At 36.4% G+C, this 18406-nt stretch overlaps 1 protein-coding gene across 4 annotated transcripts in view; it reads right to left on the minus strand.

Moving 5' to 3' along the window:
- Positions 1-3643: 3643 nt before the first annotated feature.
- Positions 3644-18406, minus strand: part of LOC128654297 (retinol dehydrogenase 7) — an 87645-nt gene continuing 72882 nt past the window's right edge. For all 4 annotated transcript variants that reach the window (XM_053708156.1, XM_053708154.1, XM_053708157.1 and 1 more), the window contains 3 exons: positions 11161-11419; positions 10548-10711; positions 3644-4354 (listed from right to left, as the gene is read on the minus strand). In XM_053708156.1, the coding sequence (XP_053564131.1) occupies positions 4131-4354; positions 10548-10711; positions 11161-11419 (647 nt within the window). In that variant the 3' untranslated portion in view covers positions 3644-4130. The remainder of the gene's footprint in view (positions 4355-10547; positions 10712-11160; positions 11420-18406) is intronic.

Genomic DNA, 18406 nt, shown 5'->3' on the forward strand with positions numbered 1-18406 from the left:
CGGCGAGGTCCGGTCGGCAGATTAGGGGTTAATAAGTGTAGGTAAGGTAGCGGCGACGTTGGGGGGGCAGATTAGGGGTTAATAAATATAATATAGGGGTTGGCGGTGTAAGGGGCAGCAGATTAGGGGTTCATAGGGAAAATGTAGGTTGCGGCGATGTGCGGTCGACAGATTAGGGGTTAAAATGTTTTATTATAGTGGCGACGATGTGGGGGGACCTCGGTTTAGGGGTAAATAGGTAGTTTACGGGTGTTAGTGTACTTTAGAGCACAGTATTTAAGAGCTTTATAAACCGGCGTTAGCCCATAAAGCTCTTAACTACTGACTTTTTTCTGCGGCTGGAGTCTTGTCGGTAGGGGGTCTACTGCTCACTTCAGCCAAGACTCTAAATACCGGCGTTAGGCAGAACCCATTGAAAAGATAGGATACGCAATTGGCGTAAGGGGATCTGCGGTATGGAAAAGTTGCGGCTTGAAAGTGAGCGTTAGACCCTTTCCTGCCTGACTCTAAATACCAGCGGGCGGCCAAAAGCAGCGTTAGGACCCCTTAACACTGCTTTTGACGGCTAACGCAGAACTCTAAATCTAGGCGTTTGTCTTTTTAACATTGATTTTCTCAGTATTCTGGGTTTTGTTAGATTAATACATTTTTAAAGAACTGTAAATTTGTAAGTGTTGTCCTATTGTCTCTACCATCGTCTCTTCTCTGGCTACATCTAGCATCATGGGCTTGGTTAAATTGACCAGAGCTTAATGGAGATTGGTAAATTTGGGGAGATTATAGAAAGATAACCTTAAAGGGACACTGAACCCAAATTTTTTCTTTTGTGATTCAGGTAGAGCATGCAATTTTAAGCAACTTTCTAATTTACTCCTATTATCAATTTTTCTTCGTTCACTTGCTATCTTTATTTGAAAAAAAAAGGCATCTAAGCTTCTTTTTTTGTTTCAGAACTCTGGACAGCACTTTATTGGTGGATGAATTTACCCACCAATCAGCAAGAATAACCCAGGTTATTCACCAAAAATGGGCCGGCATCTAAACTTACATTCTTGCATTTCAAATAAAGATACCAAGAGAAGGAGGAAAATTTGATAATAGGATTAAATTAGAAAGTTGCATAAAATTGCATGCTCTGTCTGAATCACGAAAGAAAAAAATTGTGTTCAGTGTCCCTTTAAGCTATATTTATTTCGAATTAGGCTTTGGGATAGAAATACTCCTTCATTTAAATTGTACTCTCCATTGATCTCGGGTTAAATGAAAAGGTTGGAGAAGGATGGAGATAAGGTGACTAATATAATACATTCAACTTTGTATAAACGTTGAAATTTATAATGTATCTTGTGTACAGAGTACCCGATAATGATTGTTATTAATGATGAATTATGTATTTTTTCTTTTTTTTATATCTGCAAATGAAAATAAAAAAATTAAAAAAAAGAATTGGAGTGGAAGTTATTTACATCCCAGCTAGGCGGTTGGTCTGGACCCTGGCTTTGAAAGCACTATGAGAGAGTGACGGCCATTACGGAGGGAGTGACATGCCTGAGGTTGTTTGATGGGCCAAAGAGCTTGAACTGATGCCCCTGTTCATAATGGCGTAGTAGCTAAGTTCCACTCTTTACAAGCCAGGGCCCTGACCAGCTTAGCAAGGATTTTAGTATTTAGGGTCTGGATGCAACCAGCTGCATTACCTTTAAGGTTAACAAAGTTTTTGTTGTTCAAATTATTAATAAAATGTACCTGTTCCATTTTTACACAACTTTCTGTTGTCTGTGTGTTATTTGTTGTATGTTAATCTAATGGTATAGGTTAGGGCAGGAATGGAATGAAGGATAGAGCATTTAATCCCTAATGTTTAGTTTCATGCAATCTATTAAACACAAACAGCAGAAGGGCAGGCTATAAATATACATAGCATTAAACATGATGAGGTGCAAACATCTAAAACTGGGCAAGTCTTGTGAACACTGTTCTTTCTGAAGTGTGTGCATGTACGTGCTCAAACCTTTTTCCAACAAAGCGCACAAGCCTTTTAAAAGTGCGCACAGCCCAGGAATGTACTCTTTTTTTAAACAAATGAACATATAAATAAGACTTTCCTAATAGTGGCTGTCTAGGGAGTGAGAACTCTAATTGGCGCTAGTTATTTAGAGTGAGAGATAATTGGCGGGAAATACTTTTTTCACAGTGCCTGCAAGCACAGTGAAGGGCAACGGGCAGCAACTAAACAATGAGGTCCCAGGTTCCCAAGCATTTTCCTACACAAAACACTTATTACCCTGATATAAAAACACATTTAAAATGGAGGCCAGAATCAGGTACATATGACACAACAATTGCTTAGAGAAGTGTAAAACTTAAATAGAGCTATCCCTAATTGCCGACATTAAAGGAAGATAAAATAAACAAACTGACCAGGGTTTTCTAATAGTTTGTTAGCATTATGTGAAGAATTTTGTACATTTTAAAAAATTATTAAAAAAGTAAATGTTTTTAAATGGTCATTCCATCTCAAGTGTTCCAATAATTGTCAAGTTGGTTGCTTGACCATTTTTATTTTGCAAAATTACCAGTTTTTTTTAACTTACTTGGTTTAACCACAGCAGCCATCTTTGTGTCATGGTGCACAACAAAATTTGGTTATACAGATGTTTATGGAAGCCTCAATATCTGAGCTCAGGGTGGTCCTAGCTCCATGGAACAAAAACTTATCTCTAGATCACATTTCAAAAGACATGCACATAAATAAATATGTTGCACATTTTTTATCGTTAGACTTAAAACTCAAGTCCTAATGTAATGATGAAAATTGCTAAAAATACCACTTTTAGGGTCAATTTATAATGGGAAGCGTTTTGAACCTCAGTCCTAATTTTTTAAGGGGCTACTTAGATAAGTATAGTGTGCATGCAAAACATTTCAGGTTCAAGATTTTATTTTTATTTTTATGGGCTGAGAAAGTGCATTTTTTTAACATTTCACCCCACTTTCAGGTTGATTATCTCAGTTGGGGGACTGGATAGGAATCTGAAATTTTCACTGATACATGTCCTCTATGGTAGCAGGTAGCTGTAAACTTTGAGATTCCACTGGTTATAGAGCTAGGGCTAGTAGAAATCCTGTGAAAAGCCTACTTTATTCATGACAAGATGTAATATAAGCATAACATCATAAAAATGAACAGTATTTTACACTAATTATCTTTATGATTGACATTAAATAGCTTATGCTTGTCAATGAACTCCAAAATGTTACCACATTTGATATTGGCAGAAAGAATGTAATGTGATCAATTGATCAGTTTTTGTTACAAGGAGCTGTGGATTTGCAATACCAATACATAGAGGTAATCACTCAAACATTTGTTTATATTAAAAATGGTCAGGCAACCTACTGTATGTTGGACCACTTGAGATGGATTGACCATAAAATAGCAGTTCAGTACTTCATTGCACATGTATACTATGCATATATAAAAGAGTACCTTTAAGTAAGATCTTTACCAAAACTTATTGTTCCAAGAAAATATTCATTAAATACACACAAAACATATTTTTGGATATAAAAACTTATTAGAACTAATAGTGTACCTTAAAGTTAAAGAAGTGAATTCCATTATATATTTCAAAACACAAAATTTGATACTAGCACAGTGGGCACATTTAATGGAATTAAAAACAAACAAACGTATGTTTCTACTAAAGGGACATTCAACACCTGAAATTTTGTTGTTTTAAAAGATAGATAATCCCTTAATTACCTATTTTCCAGTTTTGCATAACCAACACAGTTATAATTATACACGTTTTTGACAGACTTGCATTTTAGCCAATCAGAGCTGTCTCCATGGTAAATTCACGTGCATGAGCTCAATGTTATCTATATGAAACACGTGAACTAATGCCCTCTAGTGGTAAAAAACTATCAAAATGCATTTAGATTAGAGGCGGCCTTCAAGGTCTAAGAAATTAGCATATGAACCTCCTAGGTTTAGCTTTCAACTAAGAATACCAAGAGAACAAAGCAAAATTGGTGATAAAAGTAAATTGGAAAGTTGTTTAAAATTATATGCCCTATTTGTAACATGAAAGTTTTTTTTGGACTTGACTGTCCCTTCAAGAATTTTAGGCACTTTCTCCTGGTTTATAGTGACGATGACGGAATCCCATCAAAAAATCTGTAAAAGCAGTAGGTAAATAGGAAAGTGGAAGAAACAGCAGTTTGGCGTCGAGACCAGCAGAGTAGCGCGTAAAAGGGTACACTGCAGTTAAGGCATGCTCCATGCAGTTGGTAACCAAGTAGAGCTTTTTGTTGGCAATTGAAAGCATTAAGTCAACTGTTTTGCAATCTAGATGAAAAGAAAATATAGTTAGTTATAGCAGAGAAAATATTTACCAGAGCTTTAATCTAACTGAATACATTTAAAAACAATATGCAACAATATATAATTTAGTTCACATGGTTTACATTTTCAGAATTGCATATGTAGTACTTGTCCAAATTTTCACAAAAAAATTAAAGAGACATGAAACCCAAATAGTTTATTTTATGATTCAGAGAGCATGACATTTTAAATAACTTTCCAACTTATTTCTATTATCCAATGTGTTGTTCTTTTTGCATCCTTTGTTGAAAGGTATACCTAGGTAGGCTCAGACGCTGTTGATAGGTAGCTGCACATATCTGCCTCTTCTCATTGGCTTTTAGCTAGCTCTCATAGGGAAAGATTACAAGTCACGAGGCAAAGCAGTTGCGAAAACACCGCGCACGTAATGGCTTTTTCGCATTTGGGGTTGCGCAGCTTTTACAAGTTGCAAAATAACTTATAGGTAGATTACGAGTTTTGCGTTCAGAGCAGTGCGGTGCTAACTTGCAGTTTTTTCTCATCGCTCACTTACATACAGCGCTGGTATTACAGGTTTTTACAAACCCGGCGTTAAAAGGCAAGAAGTGAGCGTAGAGCAAAATTTTGCTCCAAACTGCACTCCAATAGACGTCGTTTGAAGAGGATGCTCCGCGCCGGATGTCTTGAAGATGGAGCCGCTCCACGTCGGAAGGATGAAGATAGAAGATGCCGTCTGGATGAAGACTTCTGCCCGTCTGGAGGACCGCTTCTGCCCATCTGGAGGACCACTTCTGCCGGCTTTGTTGAGGATATCTTGCCGCTTGGATAAAGACTTCTCACTGTAAATTAATCTTTGGGGGTTAGTGTTAGGATTTTTTAAGGTTGTATTGGGTGGGTTTATTTTTTAGGTTAGGGCTTTGGGCTTCAATAGAGATAAATGCCATTTTAAGGGCAATGCCCATCCAAATGCCCTTTTCAGGGCAATGGGGAGCTTAGGTTTTTTTAGTTAGGCTTTTATTTGGGGGGTTGGTTGTGTGGGTGGTGGGTTTTACTGTTGGGGGGGTTGTTTGTATTTTTTTTTACAGGTAAAAGAGCTGATTTATTTGTGGCAATGCCCCGCAAAAGGCCCTTTTAAGGGCTATTTGTAGTTTAGTTTAATCTACATTTTTTTTATTTTGGGGGGCATTTTTATTTTGATAGGGCTCTTAGATTAGGTGTAATTAGTTTAAAGATCTTGTAATTTGTTTTTTATTTTCTGTAATTTAGTTTTTTTTTGTGATTTATCTAATTTAATTTAATTTATTTAATTGTATTTAATGTAGGTAATTTATTTAATTATAGTGTAGTGTTAGGTGTTAGTGTAACTTAGGTTAGGTTTTATTTTACAGGTAAATTTGTATTTATTTTAGCTAGGTAGTTATTAAATAGTTAATAACTATTTAGTAACTATTCTACCTAGTTAAAATAAATACAAACTTGCCTGTAAAATAAAAAATAAAACTTAAGCTAGCTACAATGTAACTATTAGTTATATTGTAGCTAGGTTAGGGTTTATTTTATAGGTATTTAGTTTTAAATAGGAATAATTTAGTTAATGATAGGAATTTTATTTAGATTTATTTAAATTATATTTAAGTTAAGGGGTGTTAGGGTTAGACTTAGGTTTAAAGGGTTAATAAATTTAGAATAGTGGCGGCGACGTTGGGGATGGCAGATTAGGGGTTAATAAATGTAGGTAGGTGGCGGAGATGTTGGGGCAGCAGATTACGGGTTAATAAATATAATGTAGGTTGCGGCGATGTCTGGAGCGGAAGATTAGGGGTTAATAAGTATAATGTAGGTGGCGACGATGTTAGGGGAGGCAGATTAGGGGTTAATATTATTTAACTAGTGTTTGCGAGGCGGGAGTGCAGCGTTTTAGGTGTTAATATGTTTATTCTAGTGGCTTGCGATGTCCGGAGCGGCAGATTAGGGGTTAAAAATTGTATTATAGTGTTTGCAATGCAGGAGGGCCTTGGTTTAGGGGCTAATAGATAGTTTATTGGTGTTAGTGTACTTTGTAGCACTTTAGTTATGAGTTTTATGTTACGGCGTTGTACCATAAAACTCTTAACTACTGACTTTAAAATGCGTTAGGAATCTTGACGGGGTAGGGTGTACCGCTCACTTTTTGGCCTCTCAGGACAAACTCGTAATACCGGCGCTATGGAAGTCCCATAGAAAAAAGGGTTTACGAACTTTATGTAAGTCGGTTTGCGGTAAGGCCAAAAAAGTGTGCGGTGCCCCTAAACCTTCAAGACTCGTAATACCAACGGTAGTGAAAAAGCAGCGTTAGGTCGCAGCTTTTTCAGCTTACCGCAAAACTCGTAATCTACCCGTTATTTTGCACACGCATTAAGTCGCATAATCCAAACAGCCAAATTGCGTGCGCATTCATGTATTCCCCATAGAAGTCAATGTAGAAGATAAACCCCCACTAAAACCCTAATCTGTTGTGCAAAGCCCATTAAATATTCTCCTCAAAAAGTGTACATGAAAATGCGAATATTTCATATTGCGAAAATGTTTTTGTAACGGAATATGTTCTATTTAATTCAAAATAAATATTTCTCTGATTTTTGGACTTATATATCTATATATAGCAAGATATTTATATAAATATAAATTCAGCGCTAAATATAGGCAAATATAGATTCAGTGCTGCGGAATCTGTTGGCGCTCTACAAATACCTGATAATAATAATAATAATAATATATATATATATATATGTCTAGATATCTCGAGATCTATATGCAAATATCTCTTTAAAAATCCCTCTGAGATATTGTTTAATGTGCATAAGATTGTAATGTGAAATATTTTCATTATCTCCCTAGTTAAACATATCTCTGTACATATAAATCCATGTTTCTCTATGTATGTGCATGTATGTCAATGTAAAATCCCTGCGTCTGCTTTTTTTATAACACCCGAGATCTCATATCTTTGATCCATTATAACTTCTGTGTGCAATACATTTTTAAAATATTTTTTATTAGGCAGTGTTAATATGAGTGTAACTGTACTTTGTAATGTATTTTTGAAGTATTTTGTGAAACTTTTATGTTGCACAGACTGTTAACTACAGCTCTTCGATCGCGGAAAGGATTGTTGCGTAAAAAGCGAATGTGCGCAACTTTTAATCTTGCCCATAGTGAATTACTGCTCCTTCAACAAAGGATACCAAGAAAATTATTAGATAATAGAAGTAAATTGGAAAGTTGTATGATCTATCTGAATCACAACATACATTTTTTGGGTTTCATGTCTCTTTACCATTGAATTAACAAAAAATGCTGCAGTTGTGTTGTCAATTACCCCCTTAGACACTTACAGTCTTCTCAGGCATCCAGGGGGTTAACCGTCCTTAACCCTAAACCCAATTTTTAATTCTGACCCCTAAACATAAATTTAACTGAACCCCAACCAACCCTTATCCACAATTCTAGTATTTTTATATATACTGTACATACATACTATGTATAATTTTCTTGTTTTGCTATAGAATAACATTAGCCAACTCTTAATGCTTTTAAAATAAACTAACATCCATTTTACTACAATTATTTTCAATAGCTTATCACTTTCTTTATTTGAAGGAGACAATCTGGGCTTTAGTTTACAGACAACAAGGCTAGCCACTGTCATAAAGTTAGTGTGACGTGTATTGTTTTGCATTTTTTATCTGATAAAGTCATTTAGGGAGATATATGTAGCAGTGTTAGTAATAAACGTGCATTTTAAGTTCTGAAAATTAAAAATGGCTCATTTTTCCAGAGTTAAATTACATGAAAAAGGGGCAAAATAGATAATGGAAATATATTGCTGATGTCATGAGCATGCTTTTGAGCCTGCCCTTATATTGTCTCATGGAAAGGAAGTAAGTATCAGAAAATGATATCAAATAAAAGAGATAAACTTCAAAATATAATTAAATATGATTTTACTTGAGCATTTTGTCTGAATCTTGAAAGTTTGATTATGACTCGAACTGCCCGCACGAAGTATTAAGAAAAAAAAACTAACCGCCTGCACGAAGTATAAAAAAAAAACAACTAACCACCCACACAAAGTATAAAAAAATAAAACTAACCACCAACACAAAGTATAAAAAAAATAAAACTAACCACCCACACGAAGTATAAAAAAAATAAAACTAACTGCCCGCACAAAGTATAAAAAAAAAATAAACATAACCGTTACACCGCCAAACCCCCACAATGCCAACTACTTACATTTCAATATTAACCCTTAAACTGCCAAACCCTACAACACCAACAAACTAATTATACTATTAACCCCTAAACCGACAAACCCCCACATTACAATAAACCTAATTAACCTATTAAGCTTTAATCCGCCAACCCCTCACATCGCAATAAACCTAATTAACCTATTAACTCCTAAACCGCCAACCACCCACAACTCAAATAACTAATTTAATCACTAAGCCCCCTAACCTAACACCCCCTAAATTAACCCCAATTACTACTACATTACAATTAAAACAAAAATCCTAATATTAAATAAAAAAAAAAAATCTAACATTACAAAAAATAAAAAAGTCTAACATTACAGAAAAAAATAAACAAAATTAAACCTAATTCCTATGAAAATAAAAAAGCCCCCCCCAAAAAAAATAAAAACACCCCCTAAGTTAAACAGCTCTTTTACTTTTAAAAAATACTAAGTCCCCCCTAACAGTAAAAAACCCTAACCCACCAAACCTCCCAAAATAAAAAAACCTAACACTAAAAAAACCTAAACTACCCATTGCCCCTAAAGGGGCATTTGTGTGGACATTGCCCTTAAAAGGGCATTCAGCTCTTTTACAAGACCATTAAATCCCTAATCTTAAAAATAAAAAAATAATAAAAAAAAAATCCTAAATCTAACTCCCAAATAGGTACTCACCGTTCCTGAAGTCCGGCGGAGAAGGTCTTCTTCCAGGCGGCTCCATCATCTTCTATCTTCATCCGGAGCGAAGGCGGCACAGAGCGGAGGTGTGGAGCTGGCTTCCCTAATGCACGGATCCTCAGCGGTGATCCTCAGCGGGGGTCCTCAGCGGCGGTCTTCAGCGACAGCAGTCCAAAGCGGCGTAAAGCTCCTTTTCATGCGATCGTCTGCCACACACTTAAGATTAAATGCAAGGTACCTCATATTTATTGGGGTACCTTGCATTCCTATTGGCTGACATTTTGAAATCAGCCAATAGGATGAGAGCTACTGAAATCTTATTGGATGATTTAAACAGCCAATAGGATTTCAGTAGCTCTAATCCTATTGGCTGATTTCAAAATTTCAGCCAATAGGAATGCAAGTTACCCCAAATTTATTGCGGTACCTTGCATTTAATTTTCAGTGTAGGCCGAAGATCGGATGAAGAGGAGCCTCCACACCACTGAGGATCGCCGCTACTGAAGACTGCCGTTCCAGATCCGCGCATCGGGGAAGACTGCTCTGCACCTCCGCTCCACGCCGCCTTCACTCCGGATGAAGATGGAGCCGCCTGGAAGAAGAGCTTCACCGCCGGATTTTTTTTTTATTTTTTTTTTTATTTTTAAGATTAGGGATTTAATGGGCTGTAAAAGAGCTGATTGCTCTTTAAGGGCAGTAAAAGAGCTGAATGCCCTTTTAAGGGCAATGCCGAAACAAATGCCCCTTTAGGAGCAATGGGTAGCTTAGGTTTTTTTAGTGTTAGGTTTTTTATTTTGGCGGCGTTGGTTGGGTGGGGGGTTTTACTGTAAGGGGATAATTGGTATTTTTTTTAGTAAAAGGGCCGTTTAATTTAGGCCAATGCCCTACAAAAGGCTCTTTTAAGAGCTATTGGTAGTTTAGTATTAGATTAGGGGGTGTTTTTATTTTGGGGAGGATTTTTTATTTTTATAGAGGTATTAGTTTAGGTTTAAATTTTTTATTTTGGATAGCTTTGTTTATTTTTTTCTGTATTTTTACTTTTTTATTTTTTGTAACTTTAGCTTGGGGGTTTTGTGTCTTTTTAAACATAGACTGCCCTCTAGGCAGGCTTATCGCCTAGTAAAAAATACAATATTTTGCTATATTATTGTTATTGTGTTAAAAGCTTTTTATCCAAGTTTTAAAAACATATACAAAACAATACAACCACAAGGACATACATGGCTAAAAAATACTCACATGTGTCAAAGTACTGCTGCCCATAGCTCTTGCGTATCTCGTCTGGGAGTCGTACCCAGAGTTTTTTCACAATCTCTTTTTGAAATTTTGGATCTGTCAATGTAGTTTCAAAGAAGCCAGGTTCCACTATACAAACCTTCACATCAAAGATGGCCATTTCACGCCTGTAAAATACACGGTTTTAAATATTTTAATTAAAAAAAAAGCTAAGGTGAAATTGTTGAAAAAATAAATAAATAAAAGCAGCGAGTGCGTTTGGAAAAAGTAAGAAAACTAAATTTTGCTTTATTATTTAATATGTGTAATCTATTAAATTATAGAACATAATGATTGTTTTATTGCATATGGTAACAAATAGTCACAGTATATGTGCATATTCCAGTTTGTTAGCAAATAATGTAATAATTCTTTGCATACAACTTGCAAGTTTTTGGTTTTTATCTCATGCAGTATTCTAATCCGCACAAAGCAAGTCTGAATATGTTAGATCAGTGATACAGTATTTTTGTGTTCCCTTTCTCCTATTTTTGTGTTATACCTATTAAAGTGAAAGAAGAAAAAGAGTCAATCATTTAGGTTTGAAAGATATTTAACAGTATTCAGATTTCTTCACCTTAGACCGTCAGAGAATGCTTCTACTCCGTATTTGGAAATTGCATATCCACCACCAGAAAAGGTCATTCTCCCTGCAACGCTGGCTATGTTGACCACACGTCCCTTGGCTTTTCGGATGAGCGGTAACAGGTTAATTGTGACATCAATGACCCCTAGAAGGTTCACGTTTAAGATCTTACTAAAATCATCCTTTGTTAACCACTCATTGGGACCACTTGGCAATGAAACACCTGCGTTGTTCACCAAACCCCAGAGCCCTGAAGTAAAGAATAAGAAGTTTACTCTATTAGACTTGGTAAAAGACAGTGTGAGCCATGTAAAAGCAGAAGACAAACTAAACTGATCCTCGTTAATGTCTGGCTACGGTTACATTGTGATTTATTAAGAATTATTTAGAACTTGTACACAGGCATGTTAACATCAGGGACATGCTTCTGACATAGGGTGACCATATTGCCGCTTTAAAAAGGAAACACATAAGAAAAATGCATATTTAAAGGCTGTTATCAGGGCTGTTTAAAGAAATGTTTTGTATAAGAACCCTGGCATATGTATTTTTCATATGTGTCCCTTTTTAAAGCGGCAATATGGTCACCCTATTCTGACATGCTAGATCCCACCAATGAAATGTATTCATGAGTTATGAGTTGGTCATGTTCTATTATTACACACTCCACGGCTATTCACACTGCTGTATCACTAGAGATGCATAGTGATAGTTTTAGTTAAAATGATAGTTTTACACCTCACTTATCTAAAATGCTTATAAAAAGAAAACTCTGTTATCTAAATGTTTAAACTGATGAATCTCAATTAAAGTGATGCAAGGTAAGTTTACTTTTATTTATTAAAAATGAAAATGTTTCACCACCCATTTTCTTGATATTTATAGGCTTGTGCAGCAAAACTCACTGTATGCCAGCACAGATCCCTTGTCTGGCAGCAATTTTAATCATTGTATAATTTAGTGTTTTTTTATATTATTTAACACAATATAATACACAATTTAACACACAATTTAACTTCAAAAACATTGTACGGCCGCTTGGTTAATTTTTTTTACTTTGTATTAGTGCTGCCATCTGAATTAGTAAAACTCTTTGCATGACATACTGTATATGATGTAAGAAAATCTGTTTAAACACTCAAAATCTATAACAAACTGGCATTTCTCAAACTTCTCAGTTTTTTTAAGTTTTTTTTTTTTTTGCAGCTGTGTTTACTGAGCTGGTGGGTTGCCAGGCAGGAAGTTTTTTTCTATTGAGTGGAGTTTATTACAACGTTTTCAATAAAAGAGTGCAGACATCCACACACATTTAGAACAACAAAATGCATTTTACTATTAAATTCCATGGGTAACCCAAAATGTGCTGCACAATAATGTCCAACACTTCCTTTCGCTCATAAAAGAGCATTCTGACATCCTTATATAAGTTGCGTGCAAGAGTTACAGTTTAAAATTATTACTTAAACTTTACATAGATTGATGAATTAATTCATAAATTAAGTGGTCAAGCCTGATTTATTAGAAAAGTGCAGAATTTCTTTGAAAAATTGTGTGACAGAAATAACACAGGTGATTTGCAAGGTACATTGAGTAATAACACTCCAAAGGCAACTGACTGAGTCTGCTGAAAAATGGGTTAATTCTTTGGGGGGTTTTCAAACAGACTGGAATGTATTACAATTTGAAAAGCGTGCAAAAAAAAACATGAAAGGTATTTTTTATTAAAACTTTAATGTACTACAAAACAACCCAGTGAGACCTGACAATACAGAAGCGTAATGAGTATGTATGGAGAGAGTGGTGTGTACTCAGTGGACACACCACGCCCTTAGGGGGCGCTTCCTCAGTTCCAATATAATAGGTGATATGGTAGTGCTTGTAATGTCTCAACAGAAAAAAACAGGCCTAAATCTAAAAATATGATAATAGCAACAATAATAAAACTATAAATAAAACCCTAAAAAATCTAAAATGTGGACATAAGTAAGTAACCACAATGCTGAAAATGATAATAGTAAAAAACTATATATATATATATATATATATATATATATATATATGAGAATATATATATATATATATATATATATATATATATTACTAGAATATAAACATAGATTGGAAAAAATATTAAAACCAATTCAAAACCAAATAATGATAATGTGAAAGTCTATGAGTCCAGGGTAATGACAGTTCCCAGATGTTTGAGGCTGCACTCTGTCAAAGGATGGCTATCCTGTAGTGTGGAATCTAGAAAAGAATAAAAAACAGAGGCGCCACCATGGCCTAATATCGCCAGTACAGGTAAAATGAGCAGCAATATGAGAATGTGAATACTCACAAACATAAAGCACCCCACTGGTGCTAGTAGAGCAGACTGACACTTCTCAGTGGTTCAGCACACTGTATCAACTTAGGGCTAGCCGTCAACTTAGGGCTAGATTTATGAAGCCCCTACGGCAGCCCTACGGCAGCAAGTTCTCACAAGAACTTGCTCGCCGTGATTTATCAAGCAGCGGTCACCAGACCGCTGCTTGATAATGCTCTTCGCCACCTCTAAACTGGCGAAATTTAATCTCCTCGGTCGAGTCCGACCGAGGAGATTGACAGCTCCTGCCCGCGCGTGATTGGCTGTGCGCGGGCAGGGGGCGGGATTGTACGCGAGCGCAAAATTGCAGGTATTTTTGCCCCGCCACAGGCGAGCTGAGGCGTACAGGGGCGCGTATACGCGCCCCTGTACGCCTCAGCTTTAATAAATCTAGCCCTTACTTGCATTCAACGGCACCAATACGCTCACCTGACATCGTCTAACATCGCGGCCGTGGACCTGAATACGCTCTCCATATTTATATAAAAAGCTGTCAAAAAGCTGCGCACCAAGTACGGGGCGATGAGCAACGGACTGTTGTTAACTAACAGTCATCGATCTTGCTGCTATTCTGCTTTTTCCCAGCTTTATTTATATACTGTCACTAAACACCGCCACTATACTAAAATGTTTAACCTCTATCCCGCCCTCCCGGACCCCGCCGCAACTAAATAAAGTTATTAACCCCCATCCCGCTGCTCCCGGAGCCCACCACAACTCTAATAAACTTATTAACCCCTATTCTGCCGCTCCTCGACACCACTGCAACTAACTAAATGTATTAACCCCTATCCCTCCGCTCCCGGAGCCCACCGCAACTAAATAAATGTGTTAACCCCTAAAACCCTGGCCTCCCACATCACTACCACTTACTAAACATATTAACCCCTAAACCGCCAGCCCCCACATCGCCATGAACTAAATTAACCTATTAACCCCTAAACCTAACAATCCGCTAACTTTATATTAAATATTTACTCATCCCTATCTTATAATAAATTAAAACTTACCTTTAGATTTAAATTAAACTATATTAAACTAATAATTAACCTACTCTAACTATTATACTAAAATTACATTAAACTACATTAAACTATTAATTAATCTACCCTAACTGTTATACTAAAATTACATTAAACTATATTAAACTAATAATTAATCTACCCTAACTGTTATACTAAAATTACATTAAACTATATTAAACTAATAATTAATCTACCCTAACTGTTATACTAAAATTACAATAAACTACAAATTAAATTAACTATATTATATAGTTAAAAACCTAACCCTACTCAAATAATTTAAATCTACTTTAAAAAATTGCAAAGTTACAAAAAATGAACAACTAAGTTACACAAAATAACAAACACTAAGTTACAAAAAAAAAATAAACACTAAGTTACACAAAATAAAAAATAAATTATCAAATAATTAAACTAATTACACCTAATCTAAGAGCCCTATGAAAATAAAAAAGCCCCCCAAAATAAAAAAAACCCCTAGCCTACAATAAACTACCAATGGCCCTTAAAAGGGCCTTTTGCGGGGCATTGCCCCATAGAAATCAGCTCTTTTACCTGTAAAAAATACAAATACCCCCCCAACAGTAAAACCAACCACCCACACAACCAAACCCCCCAAATAAAAACCTACCTAAAAAAACTAAGCTCCCCATTGCCCTGAAAAGGGCATTTGGATGGGCATTGCCCTTAAAAGGGCATTTAGCTCTTTTTAGGTGCCCAAACCCTAAGCTAAAAATAAAACCCACCCAATAAATCCTTAAAAAAACCTAACACTAACCCCTGAAGATCCACTTACAGTTTCTGAAGACCCGACATCTATCCTCAACGAAGCGGCAGAAGTCCTCAGCGAAGCCGGCAGAAGTCTTCATCCAAGTGGGCCGAAGTCTTCATCCAGACGGCATCTTCTATCTTCATCCATCTGGCGCGGAGCGGCTCCATCTTCAAGACATCCGGCGTGGAGCATCCTCTTCTTACGATGTCTTCTTCTGAATGAAGGTTCCTTTAAATGACGTCATCCAAGATGGCATCCCTTAGATTAACGATTGGCTGATAGAATTCTATCAGCCAATCGGAATTAAGGTTGAAAAAATCCTATTGGCTGTTGCAATCAGCCAATAGGATTGAGCTTCAATCCTATTGGCTGATCCAATCAGCCAATAGGATTGAGCTGGCATTCTATTGGCTGATTGGAACAGCCAATAGAATGCGAGCTCAATCCTAGGTTGTTAGGTTTAGGGGTTAATAGGTTAATTTAGTTTATGGCAATGTGGGTGTGGGGGGCTGGCGGTTTTAAGGGTTAATATGTTGCGGTGGACTTCCATAGCACTGCCATTACGAGTTTTATGGTGAGGCTAAAAAGCTTGCGTTACACCCTATAACGACAAGATCCGTACCTCTATCTGAGAGCAGTAGTTATGAGTTTTACGCTACAAAACTGTTACATAAAACTCATAACTAAACTGTTACAAAGTACACTAACACCCATAAACTACCTATTAACCCCTAAACCGAGGCCCTCCCGCATTGCAAACACTATAATAAACTTATTGACCCCTAATCTGTCACTCCCGACATTGCCGCCACTAATAACATTTATTAACCCCTATTCTGCCTCTCCCTGACATCGTCACCACTATACTAAAGTTATTAACCACTAAACCACAGCCCTCCCGCATCGCAAACACTATTTAAATATTATTAACCCCTAATCTGCCATCCGCCCACATTGCCCTCACTATACTAAAGTTATTAACTCCTAATTCCGCCGCCACTATAATAAACCTATTAACACCTAAACCGCAAGCCCCCCACAACCAAATTTACTAAATAAACCTATTAACCCCTAAACCGAAAGCCCCCCCACAACGCAATATAGTAAATTAAACTAGTAACCCCTAAACCTAGCGCCCCCCTAACTTTATATTAAAATTACTATTTCCCTATCTTAAATTAAATTAAAACTTACCTGTCAAATTAAAAAAAACTAAGTTTAAACTAACAATTAAACTTCTATAACTATTAAACTAAAATTAAACTAACTACCAATTAAATAAACTATATTACACATTAAAAAAATCCTAAAAATTACAAACTATCTAAATACAAAAAATAAAAAAAGACCAAATTACAAAAAATAACAAACACTAAATTACGAAAAATAACAAACGAAATTATCAAAAATAAAAAAGAATTACACCTAATATAATAGCCCTATCAAAATAAAAAAGCCCCCCAAAAAGAAAAAAAAGCCCCTAGCCTACAATAAACTACCAATAGCCCTTAAAAGGGCCTTTTGTAGGGCATTGCCCTAAGTTAAACAGCTCTTTTACCTGAAAAAAAAAAATACAAAGACCCCCCCAAAAGTAAAACCCACCACCCAACCAACCCACCAAAATAAAAAAAAAAACTAACTCTAACAAAAACCTAAGCTACCCATTGCCCCGAAAAGGGCATTTGTATGGGCATTGCCCTTAAAAGGGCATTTAGCTTGTTTAGGAATAGACCAAACCCTAAACTAAAAAAAAAAAAAAAATGGGATGAGAGCTACTGAAATTCTATTGGCTGATTTGAACAGCCAATAGAATTTCAGAAGCTCTTATCCTATTGGCTGTTTTGAACAGCCAATAGGATTTCAGTAGCTCTCATCCTATAGGCTGATTTGAATTTCCAAAATTAAATCAGCCAATAGGAATGCAAGGGACACCATTTTGAATCGCGTACCTTGCATTGAAGATTCAGTATACGGCGGCGACTGTATGAAGAGGATGCCCCGCGCCGGATGTCTTCAGGATGGACCTGCTCCATGCCGCCGGGATGAAGATAGAAGATGCCGCCTGGATGAAGATAGAAGAGGCCGCCTGGATGAAGACTTCTCGCCGCCTGGATGAGGACTTCGCCGCCTGGATGAAGATAGAAGAGGCCGTCTGGATGAAGACTTCTCGCTGCCTGGATTAGGACTTCGCCGCCTGGATGAAGATCGTTCAAGCGGGACTTCAAAAACTGTAAGTGGATCTTCGGGGGTTAGTGATAGTTTTTTTAAGGGTTTTTGGGCTGGTTTTTCTTTAGTTTAGGGTTTGGACTATTCCTAAACAAGCTAAATGCCATTTTAAAGACAATGCCCATACAAATGCCCTTTTCAGGGCAATGGGTAGCTTAGTTTTTTTAAGATAGTTTTTTTTATTTTGTGGGTTTGTGGGGGTGGGGGTTTGTAATGTTAGTGGGTCTTAGTATTTTTTTTCAGGTAAAAGAGCTGTTTAACTTAAAGGGACAGTCTACACCAGAATTTTTGTTTTAAAAGATAGATAATTCCTTTATTACCCATTCCCCAGTTTTGCATAACAAACAGTTATATTTATATACTTTTTACCTCTGTGATTATCTTGTATCTAAGCCTCTGCAAACTGCCCCCTTATGTCAGTTCTTTTGACAGACTTGCATTTTAGCCAATCAGTGCTAGTTCCCAGGTAACTATATGACACATATGAATTAACACCCTCTAGTGGTGAAAAACTGTTAAAATGCACTCTGAAAAGAGGCGGCCTTCAAGGTCTAAGAATTTAGCTTTCAACTAAGAATACAAAGAGAACAAAGCAAAATTGGTGATAAAAGTAAGTTAGTGGGTGTTTGCTTTGTAGCAAAAGAGCTGTTAACTTTGGGGCAATGCCCTACAAAAGGCCCTTTTAAGGGCCCACAAAAGGGCCTTTTAAGGGCCCTTGGTAGTTTATTCTAGATTAAGCTTTTTTTTTTTTTTTTTTTTTTTTTTTTAAAGGGTATAAGAATAGGAATATTTTTTTTTGTTTTAGATAATTTATGCCTAGATTACGAGTTTTGTCGGTAAGGCTGT

Source organism: Bombina bombina, chromosome 3 (genome assembly GCF_027579735.1).
Source record: "Bombina bombina isolate aBomBom1 chromosome 3, aBomBom1.pri, whole genome shotgun sequence".
Taxonomy (NCBI): Eukaryota; Metazoa; Chordata; class Amphibia; order Anura; family Bombinatoridae; genus Bombina; species Bombina bombina.